The sequence below is a fragment of the Culex pipiens genome, chromosome 1 (assembly GCF_016801865.2).
Source record: "Culex pipiens pallens isolate TS chromosome 1, TS_CPP_V2, whole genome shotgun sequence".
In the NCBI taxonomy this organism is placed as follows: Eukaryota; Metazoa; Arthropoda; class Insecta; order Diptera; family Culicidae; genus Culex; species Culex pipiens.
This window is the reverse complement of record NC_068937.1, coordinates 43,852,056-43,873,571: the sequence shown is the minus strand read 5'-3', so window position 1 is coordinate 43,873,571 and position 21,516 is coordinate 43,852,056. Positions and strand designations below refer to the sequence as shown.

General features: G+C 44.1%; 2 protein-coding genes across 2 annotated transcripts; one reads left to right on the top strand and one right to left on the bottom strand.

The window, feature by feature from the left end:
* Positions 1–437: 437 nt before the first annotated feature.
* LOC120423411 (intraflagellar transport protein 140 homolog) lies at positions 438–21,168 on the top strand. Its single transcript, XM_039587249.2, has 5 exons — positions 438–897; positions 960–1,333; positions 1,917–2,138; positions 2,203–3,176; positions 18,447–21,168. The coding sequence occupies exons 1-5, from the start codon at positions 751–753 to the stop codon at positions 21,122–21,124; spliced, it is 4,395 nt and encodes a 1,464-aa protein (XP_039443183.1). The 5' UTR covers positions 438–750; the 3' UTR covers positions 21,125–21,168.
* Positions 5,480–6,800, bottom strand: LOC128092539 (uncharacterized). The gene is made up of 2 exons (XM_052706556.1): positions 6,257–6,800; positions 5,480–6,196 (listed from the first exon to the last, which is right to left on the bottom strand). The coding sequence occupies exons 1-2, from the start codon at positions 6,504–6,506 to the stop codon at positions 5,919–5,921; spliced, it is 528 nt and encodes a 175-aa protein (XP_052562516.1). The 5' UTR covers positions 6,507–6,800; the 3' UTR covers positions 5,480–5,918.
* Positions 21,169–21,516: the final 348 nt, after the last annotated feature.

Below are 21,516 nucleotides of genomic sequence, written 5' to 3'. Positions count from 1 at the left end.
ATTTTATTATTTACTTAAGTCTAAACAAATGTGTTCCATTAAGTACTTGATGTGAATGAAAATATATTATTTTTAATGAGAATGGTGAATGTTTTCGTCAGTTATGTGTTTTTAATGTTGCTGTTACTGTAATGTATCTGGAATCTAATTATTCAAAAAGGGGACAGATTGTGTGCTGTAACACTAGTCTTATCAAATAATTTTGAACAAATCTGAATAATTCCACCTAACTTCCTTGACCCGATAAAAAGTTGTAAACTAACAGGTTCTCGTTATAAATAAACGCACAAATTACAAACTAAGAACAACAAACATTAAGAAATATCTAAACTCGATTTACCACTTTTAAATCTCACCTGAAGCTTCTACTGTAATCGTAAACCGGCTTCACGCACACTAACGCACCTCACCTGCACTCCCGTACAGGTGCCCGATGTAAACAACTCGCAATCAACAGGTGAAGATGCTTCGCACCGCTTGAGCAGGTACGAGGCGCCGCTCAGTAGTGGTGAATGGATTGCGCAGCGTCAAATAACTGTATTGTGTTTTTCCTCAAAGATTGTTTTATTTCATTGATAAAAGTTAATATTTTGTGAATGAACGCTGTTTGTAAACAAACGTAACCTTGACCGTTACTATGGTGACGCTTTGTTGGGGGCATAACTGTAAACTGAACATTTGTGAATGAAATCGGGTTTCATTCTGGTTTGATCAATAAAAATTTTCACTGATCATTGAGAACCTGCAAAGATGACACTGTATTTCGACACCAAGGTCCAGTTTTTGGACAGTGAAGCGATCAGTACGGTCAGTTGTTGGCATCCGAATGAGCCGATCTTCGCCGTGGCCTCGTACAGTAATGAACGGGGTGGTTCCGTAACGATCTTTGATGATACGGTGAGTTTTGTTCACTTTTGAAGTTTGAGAAAGATTCTACACGAAATTTTTGTCTGTTTTAGGGTGTCCCCCTTCGGAACGTGACCTACCCGGTGCACTTGACGTCCCAAGCGACGGTTCTGACCTGGCACCCGGAGAAGAAGATTCTGCTAAGTGGGTGGGAGAATGGCGAGATACATGCCTGGTTCGAGGGCAAACGGGACTTTACCACCATCAATGGGCCGCACAAGTCTCCGATTATGCTGCTGGAGTTTAGCGAGAAAGGGGGCCGGGTCATTACGGCCGATGCGATGGGAGTGTTGACCGGGTGGCGGTACGATGGGCATGGTCAGTTCTTGACCATGTTCAACCATGATCTGCGGGATCCGCTACTGCACATCACGTTCCGGAAGTCGATCGAGAGCGCTAGCAACCGGGAGTTGACAAGCTTGGCCAAGTAAGAGAGAATTGGCTTTTTTTATTGATAATACTGATTGATAAATCTGGATACCAGATTTTTAAACGAAGATGGCGCTACGAATGGTCAACATTTTTTTTTGTAATGTTGGTACCACTGCGTGATTTTGACATTTCGAGCGTGCACCATTCGAACCGCCATCTTCGCTTAAAAATCTGGATACTGACCTACAAAAATTTACAAATGGGTTTGTAAAGTTCATCCTTTGCCTCGAATTTAGGATCACAGTCATTTTTGTAAATTTTTGTTGATTAGTGTTCTTTTATCTGAGGTTTTCCAAACCATGGCCCATGGGCCAAAATAAAAATTTTGTTGAAATTTGGGATCAAAGCGAAACATTTGCTATTAAAATTTGAGAAAATCCAAGATCCATTTTTGTAATTTTTTGTTGGTTAGTGTTCTTATATCTGCGGTTTTCCGAACTATGGCCCATGGGCCAATATAAAATTTTTGTTAAATTTTTAGATCAAAGCGAAACTTCTGTTATTAAAATTTGAGAAAATCAAAGAAAAATATTCGTCGTTTCAAATTAAAAATTAAAAATTGTATTTCCCCATCGCAGAGCCGCGGTGGCCGGCGACGAGGCCGCGCTGGACACGCTGACCACGTGGCGCCCGCGGACGGCCGTGCGAAACCTGGCGCACGCCACCCTCGCCGACAACTACTGCTTTTTCGCGTGCACCCAGGCCGGCATCCTGTACTACATCAACCAGACGGGCACGTGCACGGAGATTGTGCGCGGGGACAGCATCCCGATCATTCAGATCTTGTGGCACCCGAGGCAGTGAGTTCAAATTTCAACTGTAAATTCAGATGGGAATCTTTCTAAGTTGTAATGTTTTTTTTAGGGACTCCATCGTGCTACTGTTGGAGGACATCACCATCGGTCATTACGAGGTGGATGGCAGCGGTCAAATTACCGAGTTGGACCGCGTCAAGCTGTCCGGTTCGGTGAAGGCGTCCGGCTACAAAAGTGCCATCACGTGGGTCGCCGGAGTCGGCGCGGCCTTGGCCATTTTAACAGGAGACTTGTCCGTCCGTATTTGGGACATTGAAAGTAACGATAATTACGTCCTGTCGATGGAGTTGACCGCAACGGCTGGGAGTGGGACAAATGTACCGTCCCGAAACTCCGCCGTTGAGCTTTTCACCTGCGTTTCGTACTGCAAAGACAACCAGACGCTGAGTGCCGGCACAAATCAGGGCAATTTGTACACGTGGCGCCGACTGAACGTGAACCGGTCGTACGACTACCCGGAGAACCAGTGGCAGTTGACGAACGTAACGCCGGTCCGCGGCACGATCAAGAGTCTCACCTGGGGCATTACGGACGCGAACCGACCCTGCATGATGGTCAACTGCCTGTCGAGTGTGTTCATCCTGAAGGAGCAGGCCCTCCTCGCCGGCCACACCCGAACCCTGTGGGCGACCCAGAAAAAGTCCAACGAGTTGGCCCTGGCCCAGCAGAGTACGTCGGCGGGGGGTGACGCGGAACGGCGGACGGCCGTGATGAAAAGCGATAATTCCATCATCCATCTTGCGCTGAGCGAGATAAATCTTGTCCTAACAAACGGCCGTACGGTGGCCGTCTACCGGGTGGGCGTCCCCGGCGTCGGAGGTTCGTCCGTCGTCTCGGCGTCGTCCGGAGGCCCGGAAGAAGACGCCGATGCGCTATCCATCACGTACCAGGGCAGCTTTGGCGTTGATTGTGTGGCGATTTACCTGTACGACCAGAACGTGGTGGCGCTCGGGGCGGAGCAGGTGAAAATTTACTCCCTCAGCGGGGTCGTGCTGCAGGAGATATTTTTCAGTGACCATGAAGGTGAGTTGAAGGAGGGATGGAAAGGGTTGAAATTTATTTCCTACCGGTTTTGATTGTTTGAGATTTTGTGAGGAGGCTTGTCCGTTTTGGTTGGTTGAGCTTAATTCTTAATAATTGAGGCATCTTAATTCTAGTGGTGATTTTGTTCTTAAAAAAAAAATACAAATAGTAAATATGGAAATTCCAGAAATGCAATAGCAATTCAATAAATAAGTGAATAAATCATATTTAGTTATTATTTCGCTGAAATTTAGTAAAGTTTTAATGAATTTTCATCAACTGAAATTTCAGTAAGCGATTCAGTAATTTAGATTTTACTGAATTTTCAGTAAACGGTCATTTTTCACTTTGACAGATAGTTTACTGAAATTTCAGTAAAATTATTGTCAAAACAACTGAAATTTCAACAAAATCAATGTCAAATTATTTTGCTGAAAATTTTGTAATTTTCTTGTGTCATTTTGACAGACCATTTGCTGAGGATTCAGCAATCGTTGCTGGTATTTCAGTTACCAAAACTTGATTTTGCTTGCCATTAACACTTAAACAACCATCCTCAATATTATCCCGCGAACTACCAAGCTAGCGAAAAAAAGCGAAGTCCAACTTCAAACAGCTGTATCTCGGCTCCCTGTGGACGGATTTTCAAAATTCAAGAAGCAAAAGATGCGGACAGATCTCTAGATTATTTTGCTTTTTGAAAAGTCAAAAACAGAGGCACTTACCCTAAGTCATTCCCAAAACCAACCAGGCAACTTTTTTTTAGCCCTCTATTTTCTAGTTGTTTTGCATGTTGGATCGAATGTTGAATGACAATCTGTTTAAAATTTTATTATAATGCAAGTTACAGTACAATTATAATATCCAATACCATCTCTATATATAAATGCTTGCAGTGCTCTACATTTATTTCCTCCAAACCTTTAAACAACAGGTGATTAGCATCGAGGCATTTGTTATTCACATTTTTTTTTCCTTTTCTACGAGCTTCGCGCAAAAACGGAAAATGACAAAAAACGGGAAAAAATCAACCCTAGTAGAGCCGAAGCACATTTTTCACAAATTTTCAATACTTTAAGCACTTTTCTATAACCCTTTGTACAAAACAATGAAATCTGAAGTCTTTTGAACAATTTTGACTATTTGTTTCATCAGTTATTTGTTTTTGAGCAGAAAAATAGCCATTTGAAAAAAAGGGTTTTTTGCCTGTTATGGACCCCCTTTTCCTATAGTGGCCCGGGTCCATAATCCGATTGTGGACCCGGGTCCATAATCCGATTGTGGACCCGGGTCCACTATAAGCAAACTTTTATTTTTATACCAAATTTAACCGATATTTGATGTTTTGATGCATGGTGTAGGTCTAATGATAGATATAATGAATAAAAGATGGATTTTCCCGAGGGGCGCGAAACTGGCCTTAATATATTAAATTTTCACATTTAATACATTAAGGAATTAAATATGTCTCGTCGGTTGACATTTAACAGCGCTCACCTGTTTTGTTGAACACATTGGTTGTTTTTGTATCTCTTTCGCGCTCGACTGTCAAGATTGTTTTGGTTATTTTAAAGATTTTGAAACTGTTGAACACACCATATCCGGAAGACGCCGGGGATTCAACATGCTGCACCAGAACCGGGCTGAAGGTGGCCAAATTGTTTATTGTTCGGCAGTCCCATCATTCTATACATAATAGCCTGTTTCGGCTGGACCCGTTGCAGATGGTTCGTTCGTGTTTGAGACGGGGACTTTCCGAAAAGCTGCAAAACTTTGCAGCAGGTCGAGGAGGTGGAAATAAAGGAGCCGGGAATAAAAGCGGTCAAAAATGTCGTTGATTCCGCTGAGGAAGGCGCCGAAGTTGAGCAGTAGTTCAAGGGGATCCGGTTCGGAAATAGCTGCAGTGGCCGGATTGCGGTTAACGAAAATTACCAAAACCAGTGGGAAGCGACAGGCAAGCAGGTGGAGGAGGTGTTCCATCGGCACTTCAAGGAGGCCGATCTTGGCAAGCAGCTGATTATGATCGAACCCGCCGGATGATCGACTAACGAGTTGACGGCTCAACGTGTGTTCAAGAAAAGAACCAACAGATCATCACTATAGGTGCCGAGTGCCAGCGCCGGAATGGTTCAACGCTCTTCAATGCGGCCTGCCAGATGCGGTAGGCCAGCAGAAAGCAACACCACGTTGTAAGAGGTTAACAAGTTTAATTGGACGAAAAACGAGACGTGGAGGTGGTAAATTTGTTAAACTAATTAATATGCAGTTTTCAATCTTGTATTTTCTCCCAACCACAGGTAACCATCACCATCACCAGCGGCCTGCTGGAAGCGGTTCCCGCCAGCGAACGCTTTAGCGGTGTCGTTGTCACGCTTACATCAACTCAGTCAGCGAGGTCCACCGGCCTTCGAGCTTCTACCCGCCATTAACAAGCAGAATAGATCGCGTTCCTGCTCTCTGATCGCCGCGTACGACACCACTTTCGAGGATATGGTCTTTCCGGCCGATGTCGTCGAAAAGCAAATTTGCGTCAAGCTGGAGTGGTCACCACCAACAAGTTCATCGTGCCAGAGAAACTGTCGTCGGTTCTAACGAGGTCATCAAAACGCAGGTCGCAGGTGTATGCGAATAAAAGTTTTAAAAATCAGAACGTTTTTTTTATTAACTGAAAAGAAAACATTCACACTGTAGCATCAGATGTTGTTACTCTCGATCACTCCAATCGTATACAGATCGCTGAATTTATTGGCCCAGACTATCGATCGAGTAAAAAAAAACTTCGTTGATTGCACTACGCACATAAAAAACACTCGAATCTCCGAGAAGTACAGCTTGACTCTGGGACAAGGACAGATGCGCCGCTTCCGGATCACGGGAAAAGTCCAAATTTAGCTTTGTCGTCGGTTGCTGTTCCCCGGGTAATGGTAACGGATGTCGTGGATTTGGCACGACCGACAGCGGGGCCGACCTTTTCAGCTGCTTGGCGGGAGTCTCGACGGAAGAGCATTTTCCTTCAAAATCTGCGGGTGGCGTGATACGAAATTACGAACTACTTTTCACTAGTTTTTGAATAGTCTTACCTCCAACGCCTCTCCCAGTTATCGCCGAATCCACCCGCCGACTTTGCTCCGCGGAATAGTTTGATTCGCGGTGGATCACCAGTTTGTCGCTTTCGTTGATTTTACTGGATGCGATGGTTTGTTGGCGTCGATGGTGAGAGCCCGCTTCAAAGATTGCAGCATCAGCTGCAGGCTCCGGCGCACCTGGAACGAGTAGCAGGCGAGTGATGGGGTTCTCACCGAAACTTAATAATCCTCTGCTTTGCATCATCCTGCCGGGCCAGCTTGTCTAGATGAGTTGCCTCCGGTATCGTCCAGGAGGAAGCTACGCAGATTGCTTTTGTGGTGGTGGCTCTTTTTTGGTTTGCCTGTGCCTTGCGGATGTTTTTTTGTTGCTTTTTTTGCCTTCTTTTCACGACAAAACATTTCCAAACACAACAACAACAAACACGCGCGATCGATGTCAAACTGTCAAACCAATGTAGTATAAAGAGAGGTGGCGATGTTCCGATCGTAAACAAAAGTTAATTCGTTAATTTCGGCAGTTAATTAATTAATTTATTTAATTTTTTACTATTGTCCCGCCCCTCGGATTTTGCTCACTTTTCATCATAAACAAATATGTTTTGTTAACAAATTTGGCTTTAAACAACAAAAAACCTAACAGACATTTAAACACATTTATTTCCGAAAAATATCTGAGAAAACGTTTCGAAAACCACTGTAAACATAACAATAATTAAAAAAAGTAATTTTGATGCAAATTTTTCCATATTAATTACCTAAATGGTTGACCGAAACTAAACAATAAATTTGTTTATGTTTTATGTTTTATATGAGGGAAAAGCCCGTTTGAGTGGAACGCCTACCGATGGGTCCTTCTCAAATAGGCACAAAACCTCTTACTTTTTTATTATCAACAGATTTTACAATCCAAATGACATAGAGGATATATACAATCAAACTTAAGCTAACAAACTAAACTAGCACAATGTAAAAAATAAATAAATAAATAAATAAATAAAACTAACTAAAAATAAACCGGTCTAAACCTTTGTCAAAACACATATGCTTCCCTGAGAAAATTAAAAATATCGTGCTTCAGACGGGGACGAGACAAATGGAAATCGAAAAAGGGGTAACAACGTTCAAAAACCCTGCACATACTAGAAACAGGTTCATGGAAGGCATAATTTGTACGGGCTCCAGGTATAACGAGAAAAGAGTGTGAGCGAAGCACCCGGCGTCTAATGTTGACGTTCAGTTCACTCGTTAGAAAAGGACAGTTGATGTTTGATCGGAAAAGGTCAGCAACAAAAAAGGCTTTAGCAGCTTCTCTACGAACACTCAAAGGATCAAGGTGGAGCATAGAGCAACGAGTTTCGTAATTTGGACACTCACCAAGATGTCTTAAAGCAAATCTTGTAAATTTACGTTGGATCGCTTCGATTCGTCCAATGTCATTATGGTAATAAGGAGCCCACACAACTGAACCGTACTCTAGGGTGGAGCGAACTAAGGAAAGATAGAGAATTTTTAGGCAATTGACGTCGCGAAAATATTTGGTCATTCTAAAAATCATTCCTAGCTGTTTAGAAGCCTTCGAGCACAAATAGGAAATGTGGTTTTTAAAAGAAAGCTTCGAATCCAACAACACGCCTAAATCCTTGACAAAAGAGTCACGAGTAAGTGGGTTACCAAGAATTTTGTAACTGAAAAACGTTGGGCAGCGTTTACGGGTGAATGTAATTGTCGAACATTTAGAAGGATTGAGAACCATCTGATTCAAGCGGCACCAGTCAGCAAATAAATCAACCTGAGCTTGCAAATCTTCCATGTCAGTAGGCCTCTTAATTATAGCATACAATTTAAAATCGTCAGCGTAGCATAGTTTTGGACAGCGAAGCAGGAAATTGACATCATTGATATACAACAGGAAAAGAAACGGCCCTAAATGACTTCCCTGTGGAACACCCGAGGTAACAGAAAATGGTAAAGACAAGTTATCGGCGATTTTAACCAACATAGTTCTTCCGGTCAGGTAGGAGTTAACCCACGTAAGCAAAGAACCGTGTAGGCCAACACGGCGAAGTTTCGCACAAGGGGTTTCCAGCATCGTGTCAGACTGGTCACTAATCCGGAATTACTTGGAATTTGACCAAGTAATTCTGTAATTCCGGATTTACTGAATAATTCCAGAGTAATCCTGGTAATTCCTAATAATCCCAGTAATCCTGGTAATTCCATGATTCTTGTTTGTGAAAACATACTTCAGAAAATAATAAAATAATAAAACATAACTGTTAAAAAGATAATTTCGAAAAACCTTTTATAATTCTATTTATTGCCTATTAATTTTCATGCATGAAACCAAAGTTACAGCTAGTACGGGATCATTCGGATTTTGAGTAAGTAATTCAGTAATTCCAGAATTACTCCGCAATTCTGCAGTAATTCCTGTAATTCTGGAATTATCTAGTAATTCCGTAGTAATTCGAGTAATTCCATAGTTGGCATAGTTACTCAGTAATTCGTGTATTTCCCATTAATTCAAGTAACTACTAGTAATTCTTTAAAGGTAAATCGGCAGAATGCATTTTGCTTTTCTTTGATGCTTTTTATGGTTGTAAGAAGTACAGAGCGGATTCGAAATGTCCGCCAATTTGGATGCTCTCTAATTCAAAAGTATTCGGATGAAAAACACTCAAACGTCAAAATCAGTTGTCAAACTGACTTTGATGTTTACCACATTATTCGATGATTTCCAAGTAGGGCGTCCAATTTTCTCCGGTTTTGAGTTTACCGGAAAACTGAAAAAATATATTTTTTATCCCGGGAAATTTTTGAAAACGTCATAAAATCTATGTTTTTAAAATCAAACTATTAGCTCAATACTATTAAAATCAATCTAAACAGGGATAGCACCTTTAGATAGTTTTGAAGATTTTTTTTGTTCTTTGTTGTGCTTTGAATTTTAAATGCACTCAAACGCCAAAATCAGTTTTCAAAATGATGTTGATATTTACCCAATTGTTCGATGATTTCCAAGCAGGACGTCTAATTTTACCAGGTTTTGAGTTTCCCGGAAAACGGGAAAAATATTTATTTATTCCCGGGAAGTTTTTAGTTTTTGGAAAAGTCATAAAATCTATGTTTTCTTTATATTTGTTATGTTTTTCAAGCTTTAAATTTATAGAATTAGCTCAATACTATTAATATCAATCTAAACAAGGATAGCAGTTTTTAGATAGCTTAACATTCCAACGCCCAAGGCTCCAAAAAAGTTGGAACGGTAACTTCAACTCACTGGTTCTCGGGCATAACTCAACCAATCAAGATGATTCTTCTTTCCAGTGATTTGTTAGATGTTTAGATGATTATAGAACTTTGCAGAACTTAATTCGATCAAATCTGTAATTTTTGTGATCGAAAACATCGTTCCAACTTTTTTTTTCGCGTGTAAAAAAAATTGCCAAAAATTCCGCGGTGGCAGTCGTTTTAAAAAAGGTGGAACGATGTTTTTGATCGCAAAAATTTCAGATTTGATCGAATTAAGTTCTGCACAATTTTAGGATCATCTAGACATTCTTACAAATCACTGGAAACAAGAATCGTCCCGATTGGTTGAGTAATGCCCGAGACCCTGTGAGTTGAAGTTACTGTTCCTCCTTTTTTGGGAGGCTTGGGCGTCTGTGTAAGTTGGACATGCGTTGGGCGTTCCAGTGTTAAACAATTTTTTGCAGTTCTCTGTTGTGCTTTGAATTTTATAAGCACCACATTTCTAATTCAAATTAAATAAGTATCTTATAAATATTTATTTTTTATTTATTTCTATATGACATGAATAAAACAGCTTGAAAATTGGTTTAAGATGTCTAAAAACAAAAATGACAACAAATAAAATGGTACCAATTAATGTAAAATTTTAGAAAAGTTTAAACTTATTAATTGTAATACTAATGTAATTTCCAGGCCATTATGATTTTTGTTTAATTCCGGAAATTCCCCGTACAACATATAAAAATCCCGGGAATTCCCGGGATGGACGTACTATTGCCAAGCACGTGGTTTTGTGCATTTGACAGCTGTCATTCGATCCAATTCTCAATATGCTGGAAGCTAGGCAGTAATTCCAAGTTATTTTTATAAATTTGAGCAATTCTGCGTGGTTTCTAGAAATCCCAAGTAATTCTGGGAAATCAAAGTAATGCATGACTTATTGCCAGTAATCCTGGTAATTCCATTTAGACTGGTCAGTAATCCTTGATGCTGGAAACCCCTTGGTTTCGCAATTGCTATACGGTGGTTAATCTTGTCAAATGCCGCAGAAAGGTCAGTATAGATGGCGTCGACTTGATAGCCATCGCTAATCGCACGTTGGATCTTGGAAATGTAAGTGACAAGATTCGTATTGGTGGAACGTTTAGGGAAGAACCCGTGTTGGTCATCGGAGACGACGTGCGATAAGTTGTGGCGAAGAAACTCCAAAACAATCACTTCAAACAACTTGGAGACGGCACAGAGGGCGGCAATACCGCGATAGTTTTTACCGTCTTGCTTGCAACCCTTCTTAAACACTGGGAACACATATGACTCCTTCCAGTTATTGGGGAAAACTCCAAGAGAAAGTGATAAATTAAAGATTCGAAGGAGTGGCTCCGAGAGGCTATTTGCACACTTTTTGATAACGATAGCGGGAACTCCGTCAGGTCCGGGAGACGTGGAACTTTTTAATTTCGAACACGCTGCATTAAAGTCCTCCCGAGAGACTTGAAGGTCGGAGCAGACAAGACCGGAATCAGGAACCGAGTCAGCTGCCGCAGCAACATCAGGGTCGCTTAGGTTGTTGTCAGCAAAAACGCTCGAAAATTGGACACGGAAGGCATCACAAATCTCAGATGAGGTTGAGACTTCCACCCCGTCACGGATCATAGTTGACGGAAGACCAGACTCCTTTCGTTGCTCGTTTACGAACTTCCAGAAGCCTTTAGGGTTTTGTTTGAGGCGGTTCTGAACACGAGATTGGTGAGCGAGGAACAGTGACTTATTCAACCGCCTGTAGTCGTTGCTGATCTGATTCAAATTTAAGCGATTGACACTAATAGGGCACTTGGAAAACTTTTTCAAGGCAGCTCTCTTGGAGGATTTCAGCTTTTTGAGGGCTGGGGTAGACCATTCGGGAGTGGCAGGAGGAATGTGGCTCTTTTTAGGAACAAATTGGTCGACTGCGTACAGAAGCACATGGGATAGCTTCAACGCTGCAGAGTGCACATCGCTGCTGGAGATGGTAGCGTCCCAGTTATTGGTGTTAAAAAAGATGTTCATGCGTTGGAAATCAGCATTCTTGTAGTCGTAGTAGGTTTTTGCATTGACATCGGAAAACTCAAGCGGCTGACAATCATCGATGCACAGGTGTAATGGGGGATGATGTCTGACTTCCTTGACGAGAGGTTTTGGGGCTCTGCAGATTTTGGACCTTCCCACGATATCGCTACTGATGAGACATAGGTCGAGGATCGAGTTGTTCTCGTTTGTAACACCGTTAATTTGAAGAAGGTCTGCCATGTGTTGTTCATCCAATAACCGAGCTGCTAGGGGGGCTAAGGTGGAGTTGTTGCTATCAACGAAAAAATGTCTACTTAAGGCAGGAGACCATCGGAGCTGACTCTGGTTAAAGTCACCCAAAATACACAATTGCTGATAAACCACGCATGTTTATTTAAAAAAAAGTTTTATTATTGATTTATTATTATAAAATATCTTTTCAAACTACAAATATGATGCTTCAGTTAAGTACAATTAGTACTTAAGTTAAGTTTTGATTAATTATAAATTCTTACGGCTTTAGCATTTTTGGTACTTTTAACATGAAAACTGCTATATTTATACTCATAATTGAAAAAAGTTTAGGTTGATAACAGCAAGCATTTCTTGTATGTTTAAGAGAAACTTTTGCTTAAACACACAGTTTTCTTCATTTTTGAAAGTTAAATTAACAGGGGTACACTTTTGGAAAAGTTTGGATCTTCGTTGTTCTATATTGGACCCCCCCTAATTTTTGGTCGAAAATGAGCAGTTATTCGCTTTATTTTAGTAAAGTTTCTTAAACTTACATTATTTCGACTTGCTGAAGTTTAATAATCAGTCAAAAAATTATTGGAAAGTTAATTCAATCATAAAGTAGGGGAGAGTGGGGAGACTTGATCCCCTTTTTTTGTATCGCACATAACTCTGTCAATTTCTCACAAAACTATAAACTTTTTGCATGAATTGAAAGCTTAAACATTCATCTATGTTTGGCTAATAAGGATATTTCATCAGAAGAACTCTTCGAATCACGCCAAGCGTTTTAAAAAAATATTTTAAACCGGCATTTTAAAAATGTTAGGGGTAAGAGGGGTAACTTGATCCCCCTTTCAACATTTTGAAGAAATCTTAAGCAAAATGTTTCTTATTCATCCAAACTTTTAATTTTCTATAAGTTACAGCAATTTCACATAAAAACTGTACGTTTGTGTTCAAAATATAACAAGTTTATTATGTTAAATATTTAAAAACTTAAAATATTATTTTTTAGACCAAAATTAAGCATGTTTACGAGGGGGATGACACTCCCGAGATGAGCTCGCGATTCAACTGCGATGACCTTCGATGAACGCGATCTGCCACGATTGCCAAGAATGAGCGCGATCTGGCACGATTTCATCGCGATGTGAGCGCGATGTAGAAAAATCGCGCGATGTGAGCTGAACACTGCTCGAATGAGTTTGACAGCAACTAAATGACAGGTCTTGCTGAAATTCGATTCGAGCAGTGGAAGAGCAAAACAAAACAAAAAAAAAACACGTGGGAAAAGTGGCAAGTTTTCCACCGGATTACCAAAACCTCACGGATCTCACGTAATCCTGCCGGCCAAGTTCTCTGCATTAACAGTTTGTCGAGCGTCCTTCCAAGATTCTCGTTTACAACCGAAAGCCCGCTATGAAGGAGAAAGACGGCGGTTGCGAGAATTTTCGCCGAAGACGACCTAGCCGGAATGACCCCTGTGAAAGGCAAGGAAGTCGCCGCTGTCGATTCGCACTATCGACGCTCCAGATAAGTCCCTGAGCTGGAAATCGTCGCGGAACTAGCAGTCTTTGCGCCCAAATCCAACCCGATCCTCTGCCTTGCATGCCGTCTCCTCCCGTCTCGCAGAATCGGTGCCTGAGAACGTCATCCAGACTACGAACAACCTAATCAGTTAGCTGGATGCACAATCGTTCGAGCTGCCCAGTTGAATCGGTGGGTTTGCATCCACGCCGGCGGCCACGTCCGCAACGAGCAGTGCCGCGAGCTGCTAGAAGATTTCCGATAGAAGTAGCAGTGGTCTCTCGGGAAGTAGCAGCCCAGCTAGATGCAGCTTGAGCTCGAGTGGCGGAGGTGGAGGCTACACCACGACAACGACCAGTAGTAACAACAGAAGTGTTCCGCTGTACCGCTTGGAGAAACTGTAACGGTGGCCACGGCTGGTGGAAATAGCAGCAGCATCAGTTCTGAGCACGAGAAGCCGCTCAACCAGCTGGCCCTAAACATGCTTTGAAACAAAAAGGTCCTGCTGCGGATCTGGCAACTTAGCTACTCGGCCACCAATCCGGACGGATCGTCGTCGACACCGGCCAGTGGTAAAGGACTACCCAACATTGAGGACTCACACGTACTCTGTCGCTGCGAGCCCGGCGCCACTTGACTACCATAATTAACATTCTCGCTCTTCTTCTTGTTTGCACACTTTTCAGACGCTGAACTGGTCGATCTGTCGCGGATATTTACGATGTCATACACGCCTTCCGGTCCGACCTACTGCTCACGCCCACGCGAGTTTATCTAGGTGCACCAGCACGTGTCCAATACCATTCAGCACAAGGCTGGAGCGCACGACATGAAGGACGACTCGGAGAATGAAACCATGTCGGAATGCATCGGTGAAATCTACCCTATCTGAACTAGTCGCTCGAGACGTTCATCCCGGAGGACGGTTTGGCTCGCGGGTAACCATCTACAACTACGAGTGGGTCGAGTAAGTCAAGGCGCTCAACGGTTGCACCGACATCCCGATCGCCGTGCTGGTAAGCAATTCGACACTGTAATAATCTTGCTAAATTTAAAAACGGTTCCTTAAAAATCATCAGGAAATGGCGATCAATCTCAGCTGTCAGGATATTGACGCGTGCGCGAACCTAATCGGCATGAACTCGTTCTGAAAGACGCAAAGGGCCGGCAACCAGAACCAGCTGAAGACGTCAGGGACGTCGTCGCCAATCGAAGACGACCTGGCCGACGCCGAGCAGTTTGATTTTCGGCAGGCAGCTGCCGCGGCTGGCCATCTGAATACATTCGACCAGAACCATAAGATCTTGGACAAGCTTCAGCTACGGAGGATGGTTCGGCGGAGGTGGCGGGAAACCATCTACAACTACAAGAGGGTTGAGTGAACCGCCGAGATAATCCACGTGAACTTTAATACGTGATACACTGCTGATATCACCAGAAACGCCTTTTGAACAGCTCAAAAAGACACCAGCCGGTTAACTCGGTGGCGGTCAGCCCGGACGGCAAGTAGCTGGCTTTGATAAGTGCGTCCACATCCATCTTGATCATTGAGAATGATCAGCTGGTGCACATCAAGGGCACCAGCTGGGTGGTATCTTGGAGGTTTGGTGGAAATCGCGCCACCTGGGATAGCAACACTTGGCACTTCAGGTGTTGAATAGAATATCGGATCTGGCCGGCCGCGGCTCATTAACAGCAACATCAGTTCCCGCAAAAGGGGAAGGAGGGGGGGGGGGTAGGACAATAAAATGAATAAGTTCTTTCGACAGGCTTGTCAGCTGATGACGTTCGACCAGTAGTGATGAGACTGATAAAGAAATCGTCACTTCCGTTGCTGAGCCCGACCTAAACAATTGTTAGAGTCTGAACAATTCTGCATTTAATTTAGCTTGAATGCAATTCAAATAAAGAATTTCGTGAATATTCGATTTAGTAACACTATATCACAAATGCTTTTTTTTAATTTACTTTATTTATCGTAGTATTTATTACAATTCCATAATTAGGTGACTTCCTGTCCAAATGTCCAAACAGATATAACTTCAATGTTCCGCCGCCAGAGGCGACACAGCTGGATAGTGGACTGCGTGTGGCCAGTTAGGATTCTGGCTCGCAGATTTTCACCGTTTTCCTGTGGATCGATGCCGTATCACGGTACGAGGATGCCTGCAACAACAGCGTCGCGCATTTCCTGCGTGAGATGCAGGAATTCAAGGGTAACTTGCAGTAAGTAGTTAGGCTTGGAACATCTGCACGCGATCACCTTCCAGGGAATTCCTCTCGGGGTTTCTTGGGTCGGCCAACAACATCCAACCGATTAGCAACACGACCCCCTCGTCAGGGCCACGGCCGGTGAAGTTAATCCCGGAGACCTGGTCAAGCTGGCCGAGTCCAGCCTCGGAATGATTGGCTACACCTTCGTCGGAAAGGCCCCCGCCGATTCACCGGTTCGGAAGTGAGGGTTGTTCCCATTGGTCGCAATGTCCTCACGCAGTGCCAACCGCCTCCGATCCAGCACCGCGGCTCTACGCCCAGGTTATCAGTCGTCAGAATCTGCGACACAAAATCGATCGCGTCTTCCAGCATCGGTGAGCCACTCCAGCAGTTTGCGATCCCTCCGGGATCGGAGTTGTTAATCGGGTTAATCGGCCACCAACCTCGCGATGGATGAGTTGCGCAAGAGAATCGCGATTTAGTCGTCTCCGACGGCCCGCTTCGCTGCTGAGGGCTTAGCTTGGGGGACACTTTGCGCCCTTGGGGAAGTTTCGGACCTTCTTGAGCGTCTTCGCGGGGATCCACTCTTAGTCGACGTCGCTTGCCATACAAATCGCGGAACTGCTGGCCGACAACGAGCAGCAGCACCACGATTGCGGCCAGGAACACGTACTTGAAGAACTTTTCGCCGTCCAGGCCCTAGTCGACCTCGATGATCGAGAAGATTTTCTTGAAAACAGCCTCCGAGAACTGATTGCTACTGGCGTCCCGGTAGATCGGCGCTATGTTCATCCCGAACGGATGTCCGATGGCCGAGATGTTCTGGAAGAAGCAGTAAAAGTCCATCCGATAGCGGAACGAAGCCTGGATGGTTTCAACGATGAAATCGTCGCTTACCTTGTTGTCGAATCCGACCAGGAACTCAGCCGGGTAACCGGTCGGAAGCTCGTGAACCAGATCCAGCGGAGTGTAGCGGGCGGATCAACAACAGAAACGTATCGGCGTCGGGAGATTTCGTCGTTTCCGGATCATCGTCCATTTCAGTTTCTTGAACCTGGTCTGTCACCGACTCGTCCTCTCCCTCAACCTCCGCATCTAACTTATCCTCAGCGACGTGGGCCTTCAACCGAGAACCACAATCCACGGTGAGCAGGAACGACGGGAGAACCAGTAGGACATAAATGACGCACTGGTGGAGGGGTCACTTTGGATCTTTGTACGCCGATCCGCTGGGAGGATGAAATCGGATGGCCAACTTAGCACTTTCAAAGATGCCGACTTGGACTACGGCAGTGAAGAAAACGTTAGTTTACGTGGGGTTAGTTTGGTTTTATCTTGATTGATTACCCTTTGATTATGTTTCAAAAGCGCTGCTCCAAAACGTTTATGTTTATTTATGTTTATTTACATTATTGACTGCTCGAATAAACATTTGTGCAGTGCGGCTAGTATCACGGAAAACTGCAAGAACGCATATTGTATGGCAACCCTGACTGCATGAACAAGAATTTTCATTCGAGCACGATCTGACCACGATGAGCACGATGAGCGCGATCTGGCGCGATTTGCCGCGATGAGCAAAAAACAACCACGATGAAGGTGCGATGTGCGAATGAGGTGGAATTTGATGCGATTTGATGCGATTTTAGTCAAATCGCGGAGTGTCATCCCCCTCGCATGTTTACAAAAGCTGCCAATTTTTGTTTACGAAACTTTTGAAAAATGGTTCAAACTGCAGTAAGTTATGTACAACTATACTAAAGGAAACTATGTATGAAAACCCAGCTCAATTAATTAATCTTGAGGCTGATTCCAGTGACTGTAAAAATGCAGGGATCAAGTCTCCCTAAACGCACTTTTTTAAACAATTGAATGTAAAAATAGTATGACGATAAATTTAACATCAAATGCGTAAGGGTTTTGGAGTTGATAAGTTTATCAAACAATTCATGTGTAAAAAATATTTTTTTGAATAATTTTTGAGTGTTTTCTATACATATCAATACAAAGAAAAAAAAATCTCTTGGAAGTTTTTTGCAGCTCGTTTTAGAAAAATGTGTGTAACTGAATCTAAACATTTTTTAATTTTTTTCTTTGTTTTCTACAATGAGTTTTAGTTAATTTCGCACAACTTTCTAGAACAAAGCTAATTGTTTTACCCACATGCTGAGGAGATACAGGCTTGGGATCAAGTGTCCCCGGGGATCAAGTCTCCCCACTCTCCCCTATAAATGCAGTTTTGTTGTGAAAATGCTATTGGCCATGGCTGATTTCAGATGTCGAACTCAAAACACTTATTTTGGTGAAAAGGACAATTCAATGTCAGTCAACATTGTTTTAAATGATGCTAAACCTGCCAAATAAAAGATTTGTAGACAACAACACGCTTGAAATTGTGATTATATTGAATTTTTCATCACTATAGGAAAGGGGTCAACTAATGAATAACGTACCCTACGAAAATTTTGATACCCAAAAAGTATAGGTTATCGCTTAAATTTTAAAGTTATCGCAGTTTAAAATGAAAAGAAAAAAGAACTCGGCCGAGAATAGAAATTGCGTGGGCTCCAGTGCATTCTCGTAAGACGAGAATAGGTTTTGGAAACATTTTTGTAAAATTCTTTAAAAAGAATAGGAATAACTTATAGTAAAAATCTAATAAAACAGAAATGTTTACAAAGATCTGCTGTGATGGTTGGTGTACTTAGTTTCAGTAAATTTCAAGAAACACCTCGGATTATCGAGCATCATTCCGACACCACCGCTTAGAGTGATGGGAATCACAATCTATATTTTTGAAGCATCTTTAAGCTTTCGGGCCTCGTTTACAGCTTCTAAAATGCATTTTAACCTAGTTTTCCTAGTTTTTATTTTTGATTTTTGATCAAAAAATGTCTCACTTTTTCAGGCAAACCCATCGGCGCCGACCTGCTCGGACCGTACCTCACCGTGTTCACCCTCAACGGGTACCTCAAACTGTACGACATCTCCCGGCACGAGCTCAAACCACTGCAACCGCCAAAGAGCGGCTACGATCTGTTTGAAAAGTTCGGCGAAATCATCTCCGCCAAGTGCAACGCCACGGGGACGCACGTGGCCGTCACGATCGCCAACGAGCAGCTGCTTCCGGACGGGAAGCTGTACCTGTGGAACTTGGAGAGCAGCAACATCAAGTACTACGAGTTTTCCAGCAAGGGGGAGGGTGATTCGGTGGTTCAGCACTTGCCGATCGGGTTCTACTGGGACACGGACGATCCGCGGATGTTGGCTTGCGAGACGAAGCCGATTCCGGGGCAGAGTAAGGGCGGGAAGGGTGGTGCGGGGAATGTTCCCGAGTCGCAGATTAACGTGGTGTTTGTGGATCAGCGGTTGCAGCTGAGGGAGCTAGAGTTGATCGAGTTGGGCAGTGGGGAGCAGTTGATTAATGTTTGTATTCCGCACGTGGTGATCTTGAAGCTGAACCAGGTCGAGCGAGTTCCGTTGAGGGATTTCAAGGGGTTGGAGGATTGCGATCTTGTTACGCGGAACATGGTGTTGAACTTTAGCTTGAACGTGGCCCAGGAGAACATGGATCAGGCGTTTAGTTGCATACGATCGCTGAAGTCGGATACGGTTTGGACTAATTTGGCGAAGCTTTGCGTCAATACGGGGAGGTTGGACGTGGCGAAGGTTTGTTTGGGGCATTTGAAGAGAGCGCGATCGGTGCGGGCGTTGAGGAAGGCGATGGAGGATCAGACGTTGGAGCATGAGTGTCGGGTGGCGATCTTGGCGATCGAGTTGAATATGATCGCGGAAGCGGAAGCGTTGTACAAGAAGGTTGGAAGGTACGATCTGTTGAATAAACTTTACCAAGCTGCGGGTAGGTTCGATGAGGCGTTGGAGATCGCTGAACACCTTGATCGTGTGCATTTGAAAAATACTTATCACAAGTACGCGGAATGGTTGAAGGAGAATGGAAAGACCCAAAAGGCGATACAGTTTTATGAGAAGACGAACAACTTGATGCACAATGTGAGCCAGCTGTTGATGGACGATCCGGCGGCGTTGAAGAAGTACATGCAGGGTACGAAGGACCCGGAACTGCTCAAGTGGTGGGCTCAGTACATCGAGAGCAGTGGTGATATGGAGGGGGCGTTCAAAATCTATCAAAAGTCGGAGGATTGGTTCTCTCAGGTCAGGATCCTTTGCTTCATCGGTCAAGTTGGTAAAGCGGACGAAATCGCTCGGAACAGTGGCGATCGTGCTGCTTGTTATCACCTGGCTCGCTACTACGAAAACAGTGGCAAGTTCTCCGAGGCGATCCAATTCTACACGCGAGCGCAAACCTACGGCAACGCCGTAAGAATTTGCAAGGAGAACGATCTTCAGGACGATCTTTGGACGGTTGCTTGCACGGCTCGCCCTCGGGACAAAGCGTCGGCAGCGGCTTACTTCGAGGAGAACGGAGACTATCGACGAGCTGTCGAGCTTTACCACCGAGCTGGAATGCTGCACAAAGCCGTCGAGATGGCGTTCAAATCGCAACAGCCAGAGTCATTGCAGGTGATCGCGTCCGAATTGGACGCTAGTTCGGATCCGGAGTTGGTGAGCCGCTGCGCTGACTTCTTCATCGGAATCGAGCAGAACTATAAGGCGGTTCAGCTGCTTGCGAGTGCTCGACAGCTCGATCGAGCACTCCAAGTAGCCGCGGATCACTCAGTTCCGCTCACGGAAACTCTTGCGGAACTTCTAACCCCGAACAAGGAAGAAGTCTCCGAGGAAACCCGAATTTCCATCCTGATCAAGCTAGGCGAAATCCTCCAAGAGCAAGGCGACTACCACTCCGCTACGAAGAAGTTCACCCAAGCCGGCGATAAGATCCGCGCCATGAAGAGCCTCCTCAAGTCCGGCGACACTGACAAGATCATCTTCTTCGCCGGAATGTCCCGTCAAAAAGAAGTCTATGTCATGGCCGCAAACTACCTACAAGCTCTAAGCTGGCAAAGTGACTCCAAGATCCTCAAAAACATCGTAACCTTCTACACCAAAGGCCAGGCGTACAACCAACTTGCGAACTTCTACGCAAACTGCGCCCAAGCTGAAATTGACGAGTTCCGCGACTACGACAAAGCCTTGAAGGCGCTCCAAGAAGCGGCCAAGTGCCTCTCGCGTGCCACCCCACCCTCCCAGAAGATCAACGATACGCTCCAACAAGCAATGGCTGAGGTGCGCAAGGTGATCGACCTGCAGGACGCCGTCGAACGGCGCGAGTTCCTCGCCGTCATCAAGCTGCTCAAGGTCAAGCTCGAGGAGCAGGTTGGACCGCCGGTGCGGGTTTGGGATCTGCTCGCACTGCTCGTGGAATGTCTGGTCTCAACGAGTCAGTACTCGGAAGCCCTGTACTACTTGAAGGTGCTGGCCCAGAAGAAGCTGGACTGGTACCAGCAGGAGCTGATTGAGAGGAGTTTGCTGGACAAGCTGGTGGCGGAGACGGGGGTGAATTTGGAGCCGTACGTGAGCCCCGGAAGGCCGCAGCGACCGCTGACGTCGTCGACGGTGACGATCGATAGTGACGAGGAGGAGATACAGGAGGAGTTTGAGCAGTAGTGTAGAGTCGCAACCGGGACTTCTTGAGACACGACGTTCCGGACGCATCATTAACCTCCCAACCACCTGTGTCCTGTTCCGGATTCCGCCAACCAGTTCCAGAACAATTCAATCACACTCACACTTCTGCACCAAACGTTCCCTCTCAACTGTCCACAGCGTAAACATAAACATGTGCCTCTTTTCATTCGCTGTCAAAAACCAAGGACACGCTTCAGTAAGGAACAGTCTGTTTTGGGTTATTATTACCCGTTCAATATATTCATATTGTTTACATTATTTCGAACGACGGAGACCCTAGACGTAGGAATATAAATTATAATGCGTGTTTGACTCAAAATCGCATAGTTTTAAGATTTGAAATAAAATTTCCTGTCGTAATTATTTATTCT